Source organism: Crocodylus porosus, unplaced genomic scaffold (assembly GCF_001723895.1).
Source record: "Crocodylus porosus isolate Cpor-Errol unplaced genomic scaffold, CroPor_comp1, whole genome shotgun sequence".
NCBI lineage: Eukaryota > Metazoa > Chordata > Crocodylia > Crocodylidae > Crocodylus > Crocodylus porosus.
The window spans coordinates 4,256,534-4,275,442 of record NW_017728911.1 but is presented as its reverse complement, the minus strand read 5'-3'; the positions used below and the strand labels follow the sequence as shown (position 1 = coordinate 4,275,442).

Here is an 18,909-nt window from a genome sequence, read left to right as displayed (position 1 = left end):
GGAAATTTCACCCTGGTGCAAACCTTGATCAGACACAAAAGGACTCTTGCTCCCAAACAAGAGGGAAGAGGTTGGTGAGGCACAGTGGTCAAGGGCACCCTGGACCTCACCAAAGGGCAGCTCTCTGCTCCCTTCTCACGAGATGTCCAGCCTGAGCATGCTCCAGCTAGTGTGTTTTGGTGGATCAAACTCCTCTGCTCTCTTTCTCTGCTGCCCCTTTCACCTCCCCTATCTCTCTGGCTCACCTCCTGCCACTGCCTCCCTCTTCCCCACACGCAATGAAGAACAGCAGTGAAACTCAGCCAGTAGCCTTCTCACGCAAACCTGGACAATCGTTAACCAGAGTCAAGACTGGGTCAAAAAGTGCTACCACTGAACTGGGGTCTCTGATAAGCTCTGACACCTTCCCGGTCTTAGCAGGAGGCAGGGTAGTTGAGAGGGCAGCACGGACCTCTTATTACTGCATTGAGGACTTGTAGTAGAGATGATATCTTTTATTAGACCAAGAAGATTTTTGCAAAAAAAATTCTTTAATTGCAAGCTTTCAAGCACAAACACCCTTCATCAGGCATTGGAGAAAAGATTGTACAAGTTCTCCTGAGTAGAAATGAAAGTTCATTTCTTATTACTGTGTGCACTTTTGTTCTGATTTCCACTGCAGAGCTGGTTACCTGAGAGGAGGGATCAGCTGTTGGTGCCATTGCTCACAAGCCTGACACAAATATCAACCCTTTAAACCCATCCTTGGGAGCTTAGAAAGGAGCCACTGTACTACGGACCTCTTCCAGGCTGTAATCTTTGCAAAAGATCCTCTGTTAGTAGCACCTTTGAGATATTGGGCCAAATGACCCTTTCTGTAAGGCCTTTGACCAGGAAGGCCTGGTTCCTTCAGAGGCAATACCTTACAGATACACTCAGACTTGGCCTCTTAAAGAGACCCTAAACCAGTACCGGAGTTTGTACAGTCTGCGGAGCGCAGGCCCAGCAACCACGAGAAACCACAAAAAGATCCAGGAGATGGTGAGGTGGAGGGACACCAAGTTGCCCGTGGATCTGCTCCCATGTGACACGTGCCAGGCTGTGTGGGAGTGCATCGACCACAAGGATCTGCGCAAAGATCACAAGGACCTGAACTGGCTCATAGCCCAGCGAGCTCTACCAGTGAGGGCTCGGAGACATAGAGGGGGCAGATGGGGAGACTCAGCTGCCTGTGGCTCAACTGCCATGGAGCCACCGAGACGACCGACTGCCTCCTCTGGCTCTGCACCTGCACCAAGGAGGTTTGGAAAAGGGTGACGCAGCTATGTGAAGCGGTGACCGGCATCAGCCCACTGTATGAGCACCTCGACAAACACCAGGGGAGCCCGTTGCCTTAGTTCAGTTTGTGTCCTGCATCAGAAGTGCCCTGTGGAAGGTCAGGAACCTCCTGTTGTACAGGCACACAGACGTAGAGGTAGTGGGCTGTGTGAAAATGGCTCTGAGTGAACTCCAGACCTACTACCAGAAATCAGTAGTGGAGGATGGAGAGAATGCAGCCAAAGCCACCTGGTGCGGACACGTGTGGCACAGGATCATCCAACGTCCCCCGAGCGGAGAAGGGGGCAGTGACAGCGAAGAAGAGGAAGGGACAAGTGGAACAGAGGATAGCGACAGCAGCAGCGGGTCCTCCAGCGGGAGCTGGAGTGACAATGACGGAGAGGACATTTGAACTGAGTATGTGACCCCGGAAGCGGGGCGGGGATGGAAGGGAAGTGTTGCCTGGTCGGAGGAACCAGGATTTGCTTGTTTTGTGTGTGTTGCGCGTGATGCACATATTGTAACGGGTTTGAGTGGCCAGTGGGCCTTTGTATGGGTGCATAGGTACAAGTTTTGTAACGGGCGAAGGTTTTTGTTTGTGGTGTGATACTAGGAATGTAGATATATATAACCTTATATATATATATATTTTTTTTTTTACAAAAAAAAAGTGTATACTTACCAGGCAGGGGAAACACCATGACCATGAGGGTGGCTTTCCTACTGGCTGGGGAAAACTATGAATGTGGAAGGGGATAGTACCTTGACTGATGTCATGTATAGTTAGCCTCCCACTTTCACTTCCAGTGGGAAGACCTCATCTATACACTGACTTTATGGAAATGGGAGACTCCGCCTTAGCTTGCTCCTGCAGCCATATGGCTGAAGAACTTGGGGGCTTCTGAACTCCAAGTCTCTGGGCTTGACCTGTTCATAGGATGCCCACAAAAGGATTTGGAAGCATCTGAAGCCCTAGGTCGGGGTGAAGGGTGCTTGCCGTTAGCAGAGCCACATATGATTCTTGAATGACTCATGGATTTGGAATTGATTTGGCTGATTTGACTTGGGACAAAAAAGGTTTTCCTTAAAAAAAAAAAAAAAAAGTACATTTTGGCTCAGATCAAGTGTCTCAGAGTCTTGTGGGTTAAGATCAGGTAGGGCATCTGAATCCCAAGACCACCAGGCTTGGGCCTGCATGTAGGATGCCTGCGAATGGATTTGAGAGTATCTGAAGTCCTGGCATAAGAGCCTGGGATGGGGGATACTCACTGGATGTAGAACCATACATGGTGTTTAGAATGATTAAGTTCTGCCTGCTCAATCAATATGGTTTTTGGAATAATTGAGTTTTGCTCAGTTGATATTATTTGTAACTGATTTGGCTGATTTGACCTGGAATACGAAATATATTAATAAAAAAAAAATCTAAGTTCACAGGGCGATTTCGTGGTTTGGCTGTGTAAAAAAGCAACAGATTATACAGCCACTTTGTGTTTTCTTTCCCTAAACGTAAGGGTAGAAAATAGCCCCTGGACCATCACCTCGAGAAGAATCACAGTGATAATTATGCAGAGATAATCTTCCCATGGGAGTCATCGTTTTGGAATTCTGTAACTGTTGTGTATTTAAATTCTCCACATCGCTATTGCATCCAGAAGGTTTTTGTTTTTTTTACGATCATTTCCTTGGCTTTTTTCTTTGCGCTTGTCTCAAATACACACCCTGTACCTCTTTACCTACCATTGCCCTTGAATGACTATTATAACATTTGAAGAAAGATGTTGCCTGAAGTAGGAGTCAGAAATATTCATGGGGCGTGTGGCTGGGAGCTTTTCACTGAGAGTGGGGTTTATTATCTTGGACAAGGACTAAACATTATAGGAGAGGTTTAAGAACATATGGGAATTTTGTATTGTTATTCTGGTCTGTATTACAATGTTTTGCTGGCCTAGCTTTGTTAGCTAGGAGCATGAAAAGATCTCATCCCCTAGTGACATAGTTATGCCAGCTAAACTTTCTAGTCTGGACACAATAGTGCTGGCTGCAGATGGCCTCTGTCAGTTTAGTGTTTTGTTATTTGGGGAGGTAATGTAGCCAAGTTGGCATATGCTGCACCTTGCTGGGGGGTTTCTGCATCCACACCTATGCCTGCATAGCTAGGGTGGCAGCACCCCTGTAATGTAGACACCCAAAAGTGGAGACATCCAAAGCAAGAAGCCACTCCTGAGAGATTTGACTCAAGGGGGTTGAAACTGATGATCTCAGATTCTCCATCAAATGAAAATAATTTCTTTTTCTTCCCTTGGACATCACTTCGCAGCTGATTTCAAGTCCCAAAACATCATTGTAGGCCAATCATTCTTTGGAGAGTAGCAATGAACACAAACTTTTGGAGGAGCTTTCCATGGGCATCTTTAATGGGCAATGGAAGCCTCCTTGCCTTCTCCCCATCCAGCTTACTTATCTATATGAGGGCTGACCCATTTTATGAACATCAGACTAAGTGGATCAATCCTACTGGAAATTGGGGCTGAAAATTTACTCCTAGAGGCAGCAAAGCCTGTCCATCTCCTCACACACTGATGGAGCATCTTTTACTGGGAGGAAAATGCAGGTTTCCTCTGCTATTGTTTCTGTGCTCATGGTGTGTTTCTGCCCTTTCTGGGCAAGACATAGAGGAGTCAGCAACTTTTGGCTGGTCTCACATTGCTCTGGGACTTCCCAAGATGCAGCTCCTGCTTCTCTGCTCCTGCTACCTTCCTATGCAAGTCAGCTCCTCTGCTCTCTGCCACCTCTCCTGCTCCACCTCCCTGTCCCCCTTGAACTTTCCTCCCTTCTTGGTTCTCTCTGTTCCCAATCTGTTTGGCAGCAGGGAGGGAAAAAATGGTGAAATTCAGTAAACAGCTTCTCACGCGAACCTGGGCAATCTTTAACTAGATCCTGAGCAGCAGACAGGGGTTGGCTGCCTCTGAATGGGACCCTGTTACACTTTGACCTCCTGTCCTGACTGCAGCTCTGTGTCTTTTTTGCCTTCATCTGCTGCCTGTTGGCCTTACTTCCCACCATGCCAACTCTGCCCTTGGGCACCCTAAGCACCAGAGCTGTGCTTGGAGAGGATGGACATTTTCCAAACCATTTCAGGGACAATTACAAGTGAAAATGGACCTTTACTGAAGTTTTTTTTTTTTTCTGCCCACAACTTCAGGCTGGTGAGATATGACATGAAAAACATCATGCCAGTGCAATGGAGCAGGAGCAAGCTACTTCACAGCAGCTCCATGCATGTCCTTAGTCACTGTCATCTTGCCCAAGAAGCTGAGGGTGACATGAGCACTGGTCAACTCAGGGCTGAAAAGGCTCCTGTTCTTGCAAGCTATGAGCTTTACAATCATAGGAGAGTAGGGCTGGCAGGAACATCACAAGATCATCTAGCCCAGTGCTTCTCAATCTATCCGATGTGGTGGACTGGCAATTTTTTTTCCAGTGGGCCAGGGACTGGTGCCTGGTTCAGCCGGTGGCAGCAACTGCATGTAACAGCGCTACACAAATGCGCAACCGGCTGTTTCTCTGTCTTTCCTCACCTCACACAACATGACGTCACCTGGAGTGTGGGAACGTACAAACTGAAATCAATAGATATACTCCCCCTGCCTTCTTTGATAGGCTCTGTAGCAGACCCGAGTTATTATGTAACTAACTATTTATCGTGGTGAACCTCCAAGAAATAAATCTCCAATTATCTTTAATTTTGCCATGTGACCAGAGAATGGTTGGCCAACCAGGCTTCAGGGAGGTGCTTATAGAGCTGTCCAAAAGAGACCCTTCCACTACCTGGCTCCCCAGAAGCAGGAGTTCCCAGCTCACTGGCAGTGGTGCCTGTACTATTACTAAGGAGCATCCAGATTAATAGTAAAGGAGCATCCAGCTGAAGACAATAAGTACAGCTTGGCTCTGTTCATAGGCAGAGGGAGAAAATATTATTTGTGGGGGGGCTGAGTAAAACTTAAACTTAAAAAATACTTCCATGCACACACGCATACACCCCCCACCCCAGCAGGTAAGTCTGTGAAAGGGGAAGGGGCAGGGGGTGGGGGCATAGATCAAGGCCATCACAGTGAGGGAGGGAGTGCAGCAGGGGCAGAGCCTGGGGTGAATGGGACCCAAAGGCGAGGGTGAGTCATGGGATGGTCGGAGCCTCGGCGGCTCGTCTAAGGGCTCTGGGGGGCTCCCGCCACTGTGTGCACCCGGGGAAAGCATCGTGGGGCACATGCCCATATGGTTTGTGTGTGGGGTGTCACGGAGGCAGGCTGCCACTGTGGGCTAGGCTTCTGCGCCCTGCTGTAGTTGCGTAGGAGCCACGCACGACACCATATGCCTCCCACCACCAGGCAGGCAAGGGATGTGGAGCAGGCACAGCCAGCGTGTGGAAGGCATATAGCACTGAGCACAAATCCAGGGCACAGAGCCCAGCCTGCAGCAGTAGCCTGCCTCCATCCCATGCACAAATCTGGGGGGCATGTGTGGTCCTCTGCGCTGCCACCACTGCCCTGCATTTTTTGGGGGGGACTAAGCCCCATTAGCTCTAGCCTTTCGTCGCCTATGGCTCCATCACATTTTTGAGACACGCTGGTATCATTTGGTGGGTTCACAGCCCTTATCTTTGCATACTTTTGAAAAAAAAGGGTAGTTTCAAAAGCTCATGGAGGACTGTAGGTTGGGGTTGTGTGTGCATCTGTCTCTTATTATATGTTCACATTCTTTTGAAGTGAGTAGAGAAGTCGGGTACTTCCTTTTTTGGGGGGTTGGGGGGCACATGGGGAAGGGAAGAATCAGCCCCTTTAACCTGCTTGTTTGAGGATACAGAAGCTGGAGCTATGTCTCTAGACTCTTGGAGTGATCTTAGCTTATATGTTGGTAGTAGTAAGGGTCAGACTAATCCTTACTAACATAAACAGTGCATCTGAAGGCTGTAATAATACATTTAACCAACAGTCCTAATTTGTTTACCTAAAATACATGCAATTGTGGTTATACTGCTTCCTGTTCAAAGGTAGATTGCATGAAGCAGGATGGCATATTGGAAGTATCGGTAGTTACCATCATAAGTCTGCAGGCTAAATATGCCCATTGTGTCCCAAACTACAGGTTCTTTTTGGAAATAATCAATGTATTCAGAATGCAGTAGATCAGCCATGATGCAAAAATTCTGTAGTGTTTAATAACAATGAAATCAACAACTTTATATAATATTTTAGGAGCTGAATTAAAGAAACTCTCTTCAGCCTTATGGAATTTAGCAAGAAAGTCCTCTTGGATATCTCTTCTTTTGCATTTTGGAATAACCTTTTGAGATTCTCTGGCAAAGATTTTTTCCCCCCTTGTATTCTGTGGGATGATTAAAAAAACAATAGGACAGCGATCATTTAACATTAACACTGGCAGGACCTTTCCTGTAAGGGAATTACTTTATGATTCATTTTGATTTCCTGATGCTACCTCATTAATAAGTCATAAATCTGTCACTACAGTCCAATACACCCCATTGCAGGACCAGACCTTGCTTTCCATAGAATTGGCCCAACCAACATTTGACCATTTTCCCCAAGTGATGTTCAACTAGTGTGTCTCATGTAGGACTGGGATAAGTGTCCATGGCCAGACCTTGGGGTAGTTGTATAAAACTACACTGATTTACCTCAGCTGAAGATCTGGCTTTGAGCTTAAGATCAATTAGTAGCCTGAGCAGTCAACAACAAACCAACGTTTCTTCCTTCCCGCTTCCCCAGGGCAGAGATGATGTTTCAGGGTCCCATATATTTCAAACTACGCTAGACATTTCTTTTCCTGCCACTGTACAGATACAGTGAAAAAAACAGTTCCCCCAAAAGGAAAGCAAAATGCTTATGGTACTTTAAGTCTTTGCAGTAAGATAGCTTTTTCCATCTGTGTTTTACAAACACTGTTAGTTCATTTACCCCAACAACATCCTTTACTACAAGATTTACAGATGAGGAACCGAGGCACAGTGAGATGATGTGACTTGTTGAAGGTCACACAGGAAACCTTTGGGATTTGACTGCAGATCTCCTGACTCCTGCCCTGAGCTCTAGAAGTTACACTTACTGTAGGAGGACTGTCCCAGCCTGTAAGAAGCCTGGAGTTGAAGAGCCAGTTTGCTGAAACTGGCTAAACAGCAGGGAGGGCTTCAGTGCATCCTCCATACCTTGAACACACAGGTGAATAAAAGGGGTCATATCCCTGTCTAGGGACAGATCCACTTGTGGCCTTGGGCTGTGATTTTCAGAGGAGCCTGAGGCAGTTTTGTTACTCAGACCATATGGATCTTTAGATCTCAGTGGCAGCAGATTATGGACCATAACTTCTACTGACACTTGTCCTCTGTGCTGCTAAAGAGCTAGGTCTAGAAGTCTATGATTACATGGGACTTAGCTATGTTATATATCAGCTTGAGCCAAACACAGCTAGGCTATATAAGGACAGCTGGTATCGTCCTCTAATGGTTTGATGTATGAAGAGTTTGAAGTCCGGTGGACTTTACCCCTTTGCTGACTCCAGGCACACATTACCTGTTGTTTATTTTGATTAGAATTGATAGACATAGAGATGAAGGCTGCAATGTCGCTGGTGGGAAGCCAAGGCATCATTTCTGTCACTGAGGTTATCATCGCCTCCATTATCTTCTGCCTGATCTTCATCATCATCAGATCCTTTCAGCAACAGAACCCCCAGGGGCTAAAGAGACTCCCTGGACCCAGGGGATACCCCCTGATAGGCAACATGATGGAGGTGGGGAGGAACCCACACCTGTCACTGACTCAGATGAGCCGGAAGTATGGAGATGTGATGCAGATACGGATTGGCACCAAACCTGTGCTAGTCCTGAGCGGGCTGGACACCATCAGACAAGCCCTAGTGAAGCAAGGGGAGGACTTCATGGGACGTCCTGATCTCTACAGCTTTCGCAATGTTGCAGATGGTGAGAGCTTGGCTTTCAGTACTGACTCAGGGGAGGTGTGGAAAGCCCGAAGAAAGCTAGCCCAGAATGCACTGAAGGTGTTCTCAGTCTCTCCCAGCCCCACCACCTCCTCCACCTGCCTGCTGGAAGAGCACATCTCCAGAGAGGCAGTTCAGCTCATCCGAAAGTTACTGCAACTGATGACGGAGCAGGGGAGTTTTGATCCCTATCGGTACATGGTGATCTCTGTGGTCAATGTCATCTGTGCCATGTGTTTTGGCAAGCGATACAGTCACAACAACCAAGAACTGCTCAGAATAGTGAACATGACTGAGGAGTTTCTAGAAGTGACTGCCTCTGGGAACCCAGCAGATTTCATCCCAGTGCTTCAGTATCTGCCCAGCCGGTCCCTGAAGAAGTTTAAGGAGTTCAATTACAGGTTCCTCAGTTACCTTCAGAAAATGGTTAAAGAGCACTATGAGACCTTTGAGAAGGTAAGAGCTTGGGGGCTGTCAGTTAGCATCTCATATACGAGAGACATTCTCTCCCTTTCAGCCTCTTCTAGTTGCTTCTCCTCTTGCTGCAGGCTATATGCTAACAAATCTGTGATCGCCTGAGTATATATGGGTATGGTTACGCTGCAGGTGATGGGCACTCAGATCTTCATAGGAAAAGCACAATAGAACTAATAAGCTTCCCCTAAAGAAGCAGGACCCTTCCATCAAGGAAGAAGAATACCCGTTACAAGTTACAGTAGGGCTGGAGTGTTGTTGTAGCTATAATGGTCCAGGAAATGTATCAAAACCATGGGTTTTGGGGGTTTTCTTTTTTTGTTGATATATTATTGGAGCAGCTCTACAGTTCCAAAGAGAGCCTGAAGAAGGGAGATCTGTGTTTGAAGGCCTATCCATCACCTTTGCCAAGCATACAGATAGTCCAGCAAAGGGTATCACAAAAAAAACCTTGCCCCTCATATATTACAAGTTACCCATACAAGACCTGTGGCACACAGAAGGCACATACATGCTAGCTAGTTCATTCCAACACCCATGTAGAAAGACTGGAAAAATTCTTTGTTAGTGGAGACCATGCTACTTTTTTGCCAGCTATTTCAGCTGAAAAAGAATTGGATTAATAGATTCAGAGATGCTAGGGTCAGAAGGGACCTCAATAGATCATTGAGTCTGACCCCCTGCCCATGGCAGGAAAGAGCACTGGGGTTAGGTGACCCCAGCTAGGTGCTTGTCCAGTCTCCTCTTGAAGACCCCCAGGGTAGGGGAGAGCACCACCTCCCTTGGAGCCCATTCCAGATTCCGGCGACCCTTACCATAAAGAAGTTTTTCCTCATGCCCAACCTAACTCTGCTCTCTGTTAATTTGTGGCCATTGTTCCTAGTTACTCCAGGGGGTGCCTTAGTAAATAGAGCATCTCCTATTCCCTGCTGCCCTCCCCTGATGAATTTATAGGTAGCCACAAGATCACTTCTCAGCCTTCTCTTGTGAAGGCTGAAGAGATCTAGGTCCCTCATCTCTCCTCGTAGGGCCGTGCCTGCAGGCCTCTGACCATACGAGCGGCCTCCTCTGAACCCTCGCAAGATTCTTCGCATCCCCCTTGAAGTGAAGTGTCCAAAACTGGATGCAGTACTCCAATTGCAGCCTGACCAGTGCTGCAAAGAGGGGATGCATCACATATCTAGACCTGTTTGTCATGCATCTGCTAATGCATGATAAAGTATGGTTAGCTTTGTTGATCATTTTGTCACATTGACAACTCATGTTCATCCTGGAGTCAGTTATGACTCCAAGATCCCTTTCCACTGCTGTGCTGCTGAGAAGATCATCCCCCCACCTGTAAATGTGTAGGTGGTTCTTTTTGCCCAGGTGCAGCACTTTGCACTTGTCTTTGTTGAACTGCATCCTATTCTGTTCTGCTCATTTTTCCAACCTGTCCAGATCCACCTGGATCTGTTCCCTACCCTCTGCTGTGTTAACTTTGCCTCATAATTTGGTATCATCTGTGAACTTGGACAGAGTGCTCTCCATGCCCTAGTCCAAGTCACAGATGAAGACACTGAATAGCACCAGTCCAATGACTGAGCCTTGTGAGACTCCACTGCCCACATCTTTCCAGGTTGATATCAACACATCCACCACCACTCTCTGGGTGTGACCCCTAAGCCAATTTGCCACCCACCTGACCATGTAATCATCTATATCACATCTTGTCAGTTTATTTACAAGAACAGAATGAGATACCATACTGAAGGCCTTCTTAAAGTCTAGGTAGATGGCATCTACCTCAACTCCTGCGTCTAAGTATTTTGTGACCTGGTCATAAAAAGAAACAAAGGTTAGTCAGGCAGGATCTACCTGCAATGAATCCATGCTGATATCCTTTCAGCATTATTTCCCCTGCTGAGCTTCTACAAATGTGATCCTTAATGATTTTTTCCAGAGTTTTCCAGAGTATTACCACCAAGAATATTTCAGTCAAATCCCTATCACCTCTGTGAACATCTTAAGACATGAGATGTGTGGGCTGTTGTACCACTAAATTTCTCTTTGTCCACATACATTGAGTATTAATTTGCTTAAGAAGTTTATTTGTACGTGCCAAAGAGGAGGTTAACATAATAAAATCACAGAGAAGTAGAGTTGGAAGGGACATCTGGAAGTCATGTAGTCCCTGCTTGAGGCAGGATCATCTCTATCCAAACCAACCCATACAAATCCTTGTCTGACCTATTACTGAAACTACACAGTTAATCCTATCATACAACTGCAAGGCACAGAACCCTAACCTGCCACAGGTAAAACAGGGAGACAATGGGAGCCAGCATCCTGCTGCTGCTGCAAGGGTTGTTACAACACATACAAGAGCTCCAAGGAAGAGGGCCATGCCCCACAGTACAGAGGAAGGTGAAAATCCCCACAGTCCATACCAATCTGACCATCATTTGTTTTGGTATTTTGCACTTTCAGGGTCTATAGTCTCATGCCCTTATTTTAACAGCCCAGGGAAATGTTCTATTTATAGGGAGAAGAACATGTTCTCTTAAGCTATTGTACCTAAGACATTTCTGAGTCAGCGGTACTGTTTTTTCCCACACAGGGTCTCTCCAGCAGTAGGCTGTTCTTTCTTTACCTTTTTATTTCTGTGCTGACAGGGCTGGAATATTTTTCCCCTCTTTCTTTGCTCTTCTCTCTTTCAGGACAACATTCGAGACATCACTGACTCACTGATTGAAGAGGCAAAAAAAGTGGAAGCAAATGCCGACATTCAGCTCCCTGAGGGAAAGATTGTCAACCTCGTCAATGACATTTTTGGGGCTGGTAAGATAATTCTCATTCAGGTTTCAATGCCAAAGCCAGTGCTGACTCTGTTCTTGGATTACAGTTATTAGTGCCCTGGCCACATGCCACCTTGCGTCAGATGCCAGATTGCTGCATTAGAACACAAGAAACACCATATTGGCTCAGACCATCTAACCCTGTATCCTGTCTGTGACGCTGGCAGTCGTGCATGCTTTAGAAAGAGACCACATGGACAGGGTATATCTAGAGGGATCTATCTCCTCTCATACTCTCCCTGGCCTTCACCATCTTAGGTTGAGATCCCTGGATTACATCCTTTCTAGTCGATCAAAGCAGCTTGCAGACACTAGCTATAAATTTGACCATTCTAATGCTTTTCATAGTTTCATAATTGGTAGGGTTGGAAGGGACCTAAGTAGATCATCAAATCTGACCCCCTGCCATGGGCAGGAAAGAGTGATGGGGTCAGTTAGAGTCCTGCCTAATTCACATCAGTGTTCAAAACCACGTGAATTTCATTAGTTTAAATGTAGCATGCATCCAGGCTCACAAGGACTAATCACCAAGTTCACTGAATGAGAGTGGAGTAGCTCTGAACAACTATAACAAGGAGTTTCTTATCATAGCTTTCTGCATGTGCAAGGTGAAACCTAACATAATCCAGGGAAATCTGATAAAATTCAGAGATAGGGATACCATTGACCTATGTTCACATATCTGCTTTTCCTCCATTCCTGCCTAGGGTTTGACTCTGTGACAACTGCTTTGTCCTGGAGTCTCATGTATCTTGTGAGTTATCCTGACATTCAGAAAAGGATTCAAGAAGAACTAGGTGAGCACATGTCTTTAATCAGAGTTGAAATGCCTGTCTTCAGATGTCCACATCCAACCTCTTTTTCCTCTTCTTTACAACTTTAGACCAGAACATTGGCAGAGAGAGAAGACCCAGGCTTTCTGATAGATCCATACTGCCATACACTGAAGCCTTTATTTTAGAGATGTTCAGATATTCCTCCTTCCTGCCCTTCACAATCCCACACTGGTATGTAACTAGGAATACAATTAATTTGGGGGAACAGCTCTCATGGAGCAGCCCCTTGGCTTGCAAATAGTTCCACTGACTTGCTCAATAGTTCATTACTTTGTGAGGGACACAAAATCAGGATTTTAGAAAGAACGTCTTGGAAAAGATTATCAAAGAGGCCATCCTTAACAGACTAGCTGAAGGCAATATCCTGAGGGATACCATGGGTTTGTTGCGGGTAGGTTTTGCTTGACCAATCTCATTTCCTTTCATGACCAGGTGACTTATAACCTGGACAAGGGGGAAGAGATCGATGTTGTATATCTTGACTTTAAAAAAGCCTTTGATCTGGTATCCCATGATCACCTCTTGGCTAAACTGGCTAACTGTGGCCTCCACCTGACCACCATCCGCTGGCTGGGGAATTGGCTCCGTGGTAGGACCCAGAGGGTGGTGGTCAATGGGGGCCAATCGTCTTGGTGCACTGTGACCTGTGGGGTTCCTCAAGGCTCTGTCCAAGGGCCTGTACTATTTAACATCTTCATCAATGATGTGGACATTGGTGTCGGAAGCAGACTGGCCAAGTTTGCCGATGACACCAAACTCTGGGGTAAAGCATCCATACCTGAGGACAGGAGGGTGATCCAGGCAGATCTGGACAGGCTCAGCAAATGGGCGGATGAGAACCTGATGGTGTTTAACACTGAAAAATGCAAGGTTCTCCACCTTGGGAGGAAAAACCTACACCATGCTTATGGGCTTGGTAGTGCTACGCTGGCTAGCACTACAGATAAAAAGGACTTGAGGGTCATCATTGACCACAAGATGAACATGAGCCTTCAGTGTGATGCTGCGGCTAGCAAAGTAAGCAAAGCACTGGCTTGCATCCGTAGATGCTTCTCAAGCAAATCCCGGGACGTCGTTCTCCCCTTGTACTCAGCCTTGGTGAGGCCGCAGCTGGAGTACTCTGTCCAGTTTTGGGCTCCACAATTCAAAAAGGGTGTGGAGAGGCTTGAGAGGGTGCAGAGAAGAGCCACACACATGATCAGAGGTCAGGAAAACAGACCTTATGATGAGAGGCTGAGAGCCATGGGGCTCTTCAGCCTGGAAAAGTGCAGGCTCGGGGTTAATCTGGTGGCCACCTATAAATTTGTCAGGGGTGCTCATCAGGATCTGGGGGAACATCTGTTCACCAGAGCGTCCCAAGGGATGACTAGGTCGAACGGTCATAAACTCCTGCAAGACCATTTCAGACTGGACATAAGAAAGAATTTCTTCACTGTCCGAGCCCCCAAGGTCTGGAATAGACTACCACTGGAGGCAGTTCAAGCACCCACTTTGAACACCTTCAAGACACATTTGGATGTTTATCTTGCTGGGATCCTATGATCCCTGCTAACTTCCTCCCCTTGGGGCAGGGGGCTGGAGTCGATGATCCTCCAGGGTCCCTTCCAGCCCAAATGTCTATGAAATCTATGAAATCTCTCACTAGAATGGTTCCTCATGGGCCATATCCTGACTTATATATGCCAGGAGCTCATTTCAGATCTTAGAAAAGTAGGGTTGGAAGGGACCTCATGAGGTCAGCTAGTCCAGCCCATTGCTCAAGGCAGGATCATCCCTGACTAAACCATCCCATCCAAGTGCCCATCCAACCTTGCTCTTGAAAATTTCCAGGGATGGATATTCCATAATTTCTCTGGTTCCTCACAGCCAGAAAATTCCTTCTACTCTCCAATCTAAATTTCCTCTGCTGAAGCTTGAAGCTATTGGTTCTAGTTCTGTCCGCTACAGCCACAGAGAAAAGTCCATCTCCATCTTCTTTGTAATAGCCCTTCAGGTATTTGAAGACTGTTATCAAATCTTCCCTCAGTCTTCTCTTCTCCAGAGTAAATAACCCTAGTTCATCCAGCCTTTTCTCAAAAGTCATACTTCCCAGGCCTTTAATAATTGTTGTCACCCTGAGCCGGACTCTTTCCAGTCTGTCCACATTCTTTTTGAAGTGTGGGGCCCAAAACTGGACACAATACTTTAATTGAGGCCTCACCAGTGCTGGATAGAGTGGAAGAATCATTTCCCTTGATTTGCCAGTGACACTTATGTTAATACAATCCAGTATGCTGTTGGCCTTTTTTGCAACAAGAGCACACTGTTGGCTTATATTCAGCTTATGCTCTACTGTAACCCCCAGGTCTTTGTCTGCAATACTGCAGCCTTGAGAATGAAGAGGAGCCTTGTAGATTTCCAGATTTAACCTTACTCTCTTCTCACAGCACAACTAGAGACACCATACTGAATGGGTACTACATCCCAAAGGATTTATGTGTGTTTATCAACCAATGGCAAGTCAATCATGATGAGTAAGTGCATTCAGAGTCTCTGTTATGTCACAGTGTGAGACCTACCCCAATCAATGCAGAGGCTCCTTCTTTTTCAGAGAGAACATACTGTTTCCACAGACTTTCAGTAGGACTGGTTGGTACTTGATTGTGAGGGTGCTGTGTTTGTGGTAACTTCTCTGTGTTATGCTAGGTTCTTTTGAGACCAAACAGAAAGAACAGTTTCTGCCCTAATGAGCTTAATTTGTTTCTGGAGGCTAGCCTAGATGAGGTAGCTCTGTCTGTATGGGACCTGCATTTTCCCTGCTTCCCCCATTCTCTAATGGTCTGTGGGAACCCATGGAAGGCAAGGACATAGAGATGGATGGTCAGGGAAGGAGTGAGCCTATAAACTATTGGGACTGGGCTGGCAGGGAGTATCAGGTGGGATGGGCTGCTGGGGGACAGAGTCCATGCAGAGGTCCTGGTTCCTATCAAACCTCCTCCAGGACCTACTAGATTTGCAGGGAGCAAATCTCACTGCAGTTGAAATGATCATGGGGACATTTTTGTGAGACAAGAAAAGGACCTGGGTCCTACTGCAGGCAGCTCAATGGAGAGCTCTCCTCATGTCTGTGCCCAGCAGGGGTTCAAGAGGCAAGTGGACTGCTAGGCTGCCCATTAAATCCATCTGCAGCCTGTGTTAGATACAATGGAGAACATGGTGGGGGTTGTAGGGGAGCCAACGAAGGGATATAGAGGAATGGATGATATGAAGAAGGTTGTTTTTCCCGTACCCTCTTGAATATGTATGAATGTGGCAAGATTACAGTTATCAAGGCTACATACAAGGATGTGGATAGATCAACCACTGACATCATTAGGGTTTAATTGGGGCTTGTGGCTTCTGATAGATTATTTTAAGTAGAAAAAGCATCCCTGAGTAAAGGCACATGGGCACTGAGTCTATAGGCAAGGCTTCCCAGTTTCAGCTCTCAGCCTACCCCCTAATACTCATCCAAGTTCATCTGACTGTTCCCCAGCCTCCTCTCTCCAGCCATTGATAGATGTTCTGCTCTTTCCATTCCAGGAAGCTCTGGAAAGACCCATCTACCTTCAACCCAGAACGTTTCCTCAATGCCGAAGGGACTGAAGTCAACAAGACAGATGGTGAGAAGGTGCTGGTCTTTGGTTTGGGAAAGAGGAGATGCATTGGTGAGTCCATTGCCAGGTGGGAGATCTTCCTCTTCTTGACCACCCTGCTGCAGCAGCTGGAGTTCAACATATGTGATGGAAAAAAGGTGGATATGACCCCTCATTATGGACTGACAATGAAGCATACGAGATGTGAGCACTTCCAGGTCAAGCAGCGTTTCCCAATGAAGAGCTCCCAGTGACCTACAGGAACATTAATCTTGATGAGATTGAATAGGAGAAACTCAGCCCATTTGATTTTTGGCTCATGAGGTCTATATAGTAAACTGAGCCCCAAATAGTAGGAGGCCAATAAGTCAATTCAAAGGCTATCTGTCCATTATCTAATTTCACTTCACTGGCCTAGAGACTCACAACAGGCTTTCCAGGACAATCCAAGATCATCCATGGCTATTAGAGAGTGGGTGTGATGGGTGGGATTGTCCACTGGCTTTCTTCTTGAATGCTACTAGGGTATATTCTTGTCATGTGTCCTCAGCAGAGAGAGAAGAAGACTGAAAGTTTGAAGCTATTGGAACTACCCATATAGTTAGAAGTCAATCATGTACTTAAGATCTGTATTGACTTGATGCCCAAGCCAGTCCCATTGTTAGAGCTTACAGCGGAGATGGGGGGCAGGGTGTGTATGGGGGGAAAGGTCAAAATCATTGTTCCAATATATTCTTTTGTTTGTTTATGCCTATATCTCTGTCTGTATCTCAACATGTGGTTACTGGTTCTTATGATTCCTCTTGTTTTTATAATACATCTTTTTGTTATTCCTTATAATTTATTATCAGTGGGATGAGCAATTTCAGAGCATTTGGCCAAACAAGCAGGCCTATTCTGCAGAGAAGGGGATCTGTAATTTCTGAGTGTGGGACAGAACAAAGAATATGATTTTTCTAGTAGTTAAAACCTCTGCTAAGAGTTGGCAAGACCTGGGCGAGACAGGTAAAGCTGAGGCACCAAAGGCCAAGGAGTTGGCCCCTGGCATATCTCACTTTGTTCTAAGTGGTCAAGTAGTAGGCTGTAGAGAAAGGTTGAGGGATTGAGGCTAGCTGGGCCCTGATGGTACGAGGGCACCTGGGAACGTGTCTCAAAGGCACAGCTGAATAGATCCAGGTCAGAGCATGTCACAGTAAGTTGTTGCCCATGAAAGCATAAGCACTGCTGAATAAGATAGTCTAGGATGTGCATAGGCCACCCTACCTTCTATATTACAGATGAAGGTTGGGATTTTCAAGGGGATGTATGGGGGTTGGGCACATCACTCCCACCTCAAAAGAGAGAATAGATTTTTTGTTGTTGTTTAAAATGGTTAAGTTCCTTAGCGTTTTGATTGCAGTCACACAGCAGTTAGCTTGCCTGGAGAAAAACACAGATACTAAAGAGCCCTAACAGCTGTGGCTGTCTTAATAATGAATCATCAGCCATAAAACTGGCCAGAAACACAACACTGTGGTTTGAGCTTTCATCCAAGAGAAGAATCTCTTAAGGGATGTAAGAAAATAGAGAGAAAGTGAGAATTTGGTACGATCACACTAATGATTAAGCGAGGCAATGCAGAAGAGCCTCAAGGGGAGAAGATTAACTGGAGTTATTAACACTTCCAGCTGGGACAGAACACAACAGACAGGGTAGCTGGATGCAGCTTTGGGTGTTAGCAAGTGAGTGTTGCCCACAGCTATCTCTCACAAATGCTAAAAGGGTTACATGACCACACATCCTACCCTGCTTTCCCTCCCCCAAACCCTTTCTCCCATGTGGATTTAAAGGGGGCTTTGAAAGAGAAGATGAAACAATGCTGTCTGTCTGGAAAAGGGAAGGCAGTGAGTGTCCATCTGATCCTGGAAGGTTACACACAGGCTGGTATGCTTAAGGAAAAGCAGTTTTCAGAGTCAAGAGCACAGTAGGAAGCAATGTGTCTAGCACTCACACCCAGCTGGCTCTCACTACCCAGCCCAAGCAACCACTTACAGATGGGCTTATCACATTTGATCCCAGCCCAGTGCAAGGCTCCAACAAATGCCTGTGGATCTGTAGCAAGATGCTGTCAAGCTCTGTCTACACCCTATAAAAAGGAAAATAAAGTGACATCTAGCTCCCAGGTAAAGCATTTGGTCACCCATTGATCTACAAGCACTTCACAAAGGAAGTAACCATTGTTATTCCCATTTTACAGGTGGGAGAACTGAGGCCCAAAGAGACAGAGTGACTTATCCAAGGTCAATAGGGGCTCTGTAGCAGAGCTGGGAAAAGAATACAGGTTATCAAGTCCTAATCAAGTGTCCAACTCAACAGACCCCTTGTTCAAGTGGATGTTACAGAAGAGACCAAAGTATGGGTTTGCCTTCTTTCCAGCTACTATCAATAGGATGCTCCTTAGCATGGACAGCATCCTTGCAGAGTGTCTCCTAGATACTTCCTTTAATCCCAGTCATATGTACTAGCCTTCCCCTAGCCCCCTTCAGTCCTGCAGTTAAAGGAGCTGACCCCAAATCCATCTTTCCCTTCTATATGCCCTATCTTGTAACCTGTAGCACTTCCTCATATTTACAGTAAGAAAGCAGCAAGTTTTAGGTTAGATGGTTTTAATAAAATACACATTCAGTTCTTTGTTCTGCCAGTACATTCATACAAACTAGAACCTTCTTCATGGATCATGTTTTTTCTCTCAGACTTCATTCCCGAGCCAGGTCTGAATTCACTTACACCAGTCTACATGAAGTAACACCAGTCAGCTGTGCTGTGGGAAGGGGAGCTTGGGCCTTTTACATGTTTGTG

General features: G+C 46.1%; 1 protein-coding gene across 1 annotated transcript; it reads left to right on the top strand.

Moving 5' to 3' along the window:
• Window positions 1–5,320: 5,320 nt before the first annotated feature.
• LOC109308859 (cytochrome P450 1A5-like) lies at window positions 5,321–16,911 on the top strand. The gene is made up of 7 exons (XM_019533309.1): window positions 5,321–5,353; window positions 7,904–8,766; window positions 11,484–11,604; window positions 12,329–12,418; window positions 12,505–12,628; window positions 14,884–14,970; window positions 16,019–16,911. Exons 2-7 carry the CDS (start codon window positions 7,921–7,923, stop codon window positions 16,323–16,325), a joined length of 1,575 nt encoding a protein of 524 aa, XP_019388854.1. The 5' UTR covers window positions 5,321–5,353; window positions 7,904–7,920; the 3' UTR covers window positions 16,326–16,911.
• Window positions 16,912–18,909: the final 1,998 nt, after the last annotated feature.

Coding starts and splice junctions, on each gene's coding strand:
- LOC109308859 (XM_019533309.1), top strand. CDS start 7,921: ATGAAGGCTGCAATGTCGCTGGTGGGAAGCCAAGGCATCATTTCTGTC. Junction 11,605..12,328: donor CAATGACATTTTTGGGGCTG/GTAAGATAATTC, acceptor ATTCCTGCCTAG/GGTTTGACTCTGTGACAACT. Junction 12,629..14,883: donor CCCTTCACAATCCCACACTG/GTATGTAACTAG, acceptor CTCTTCTCACAG/CACAACTAGAGACACCATAC.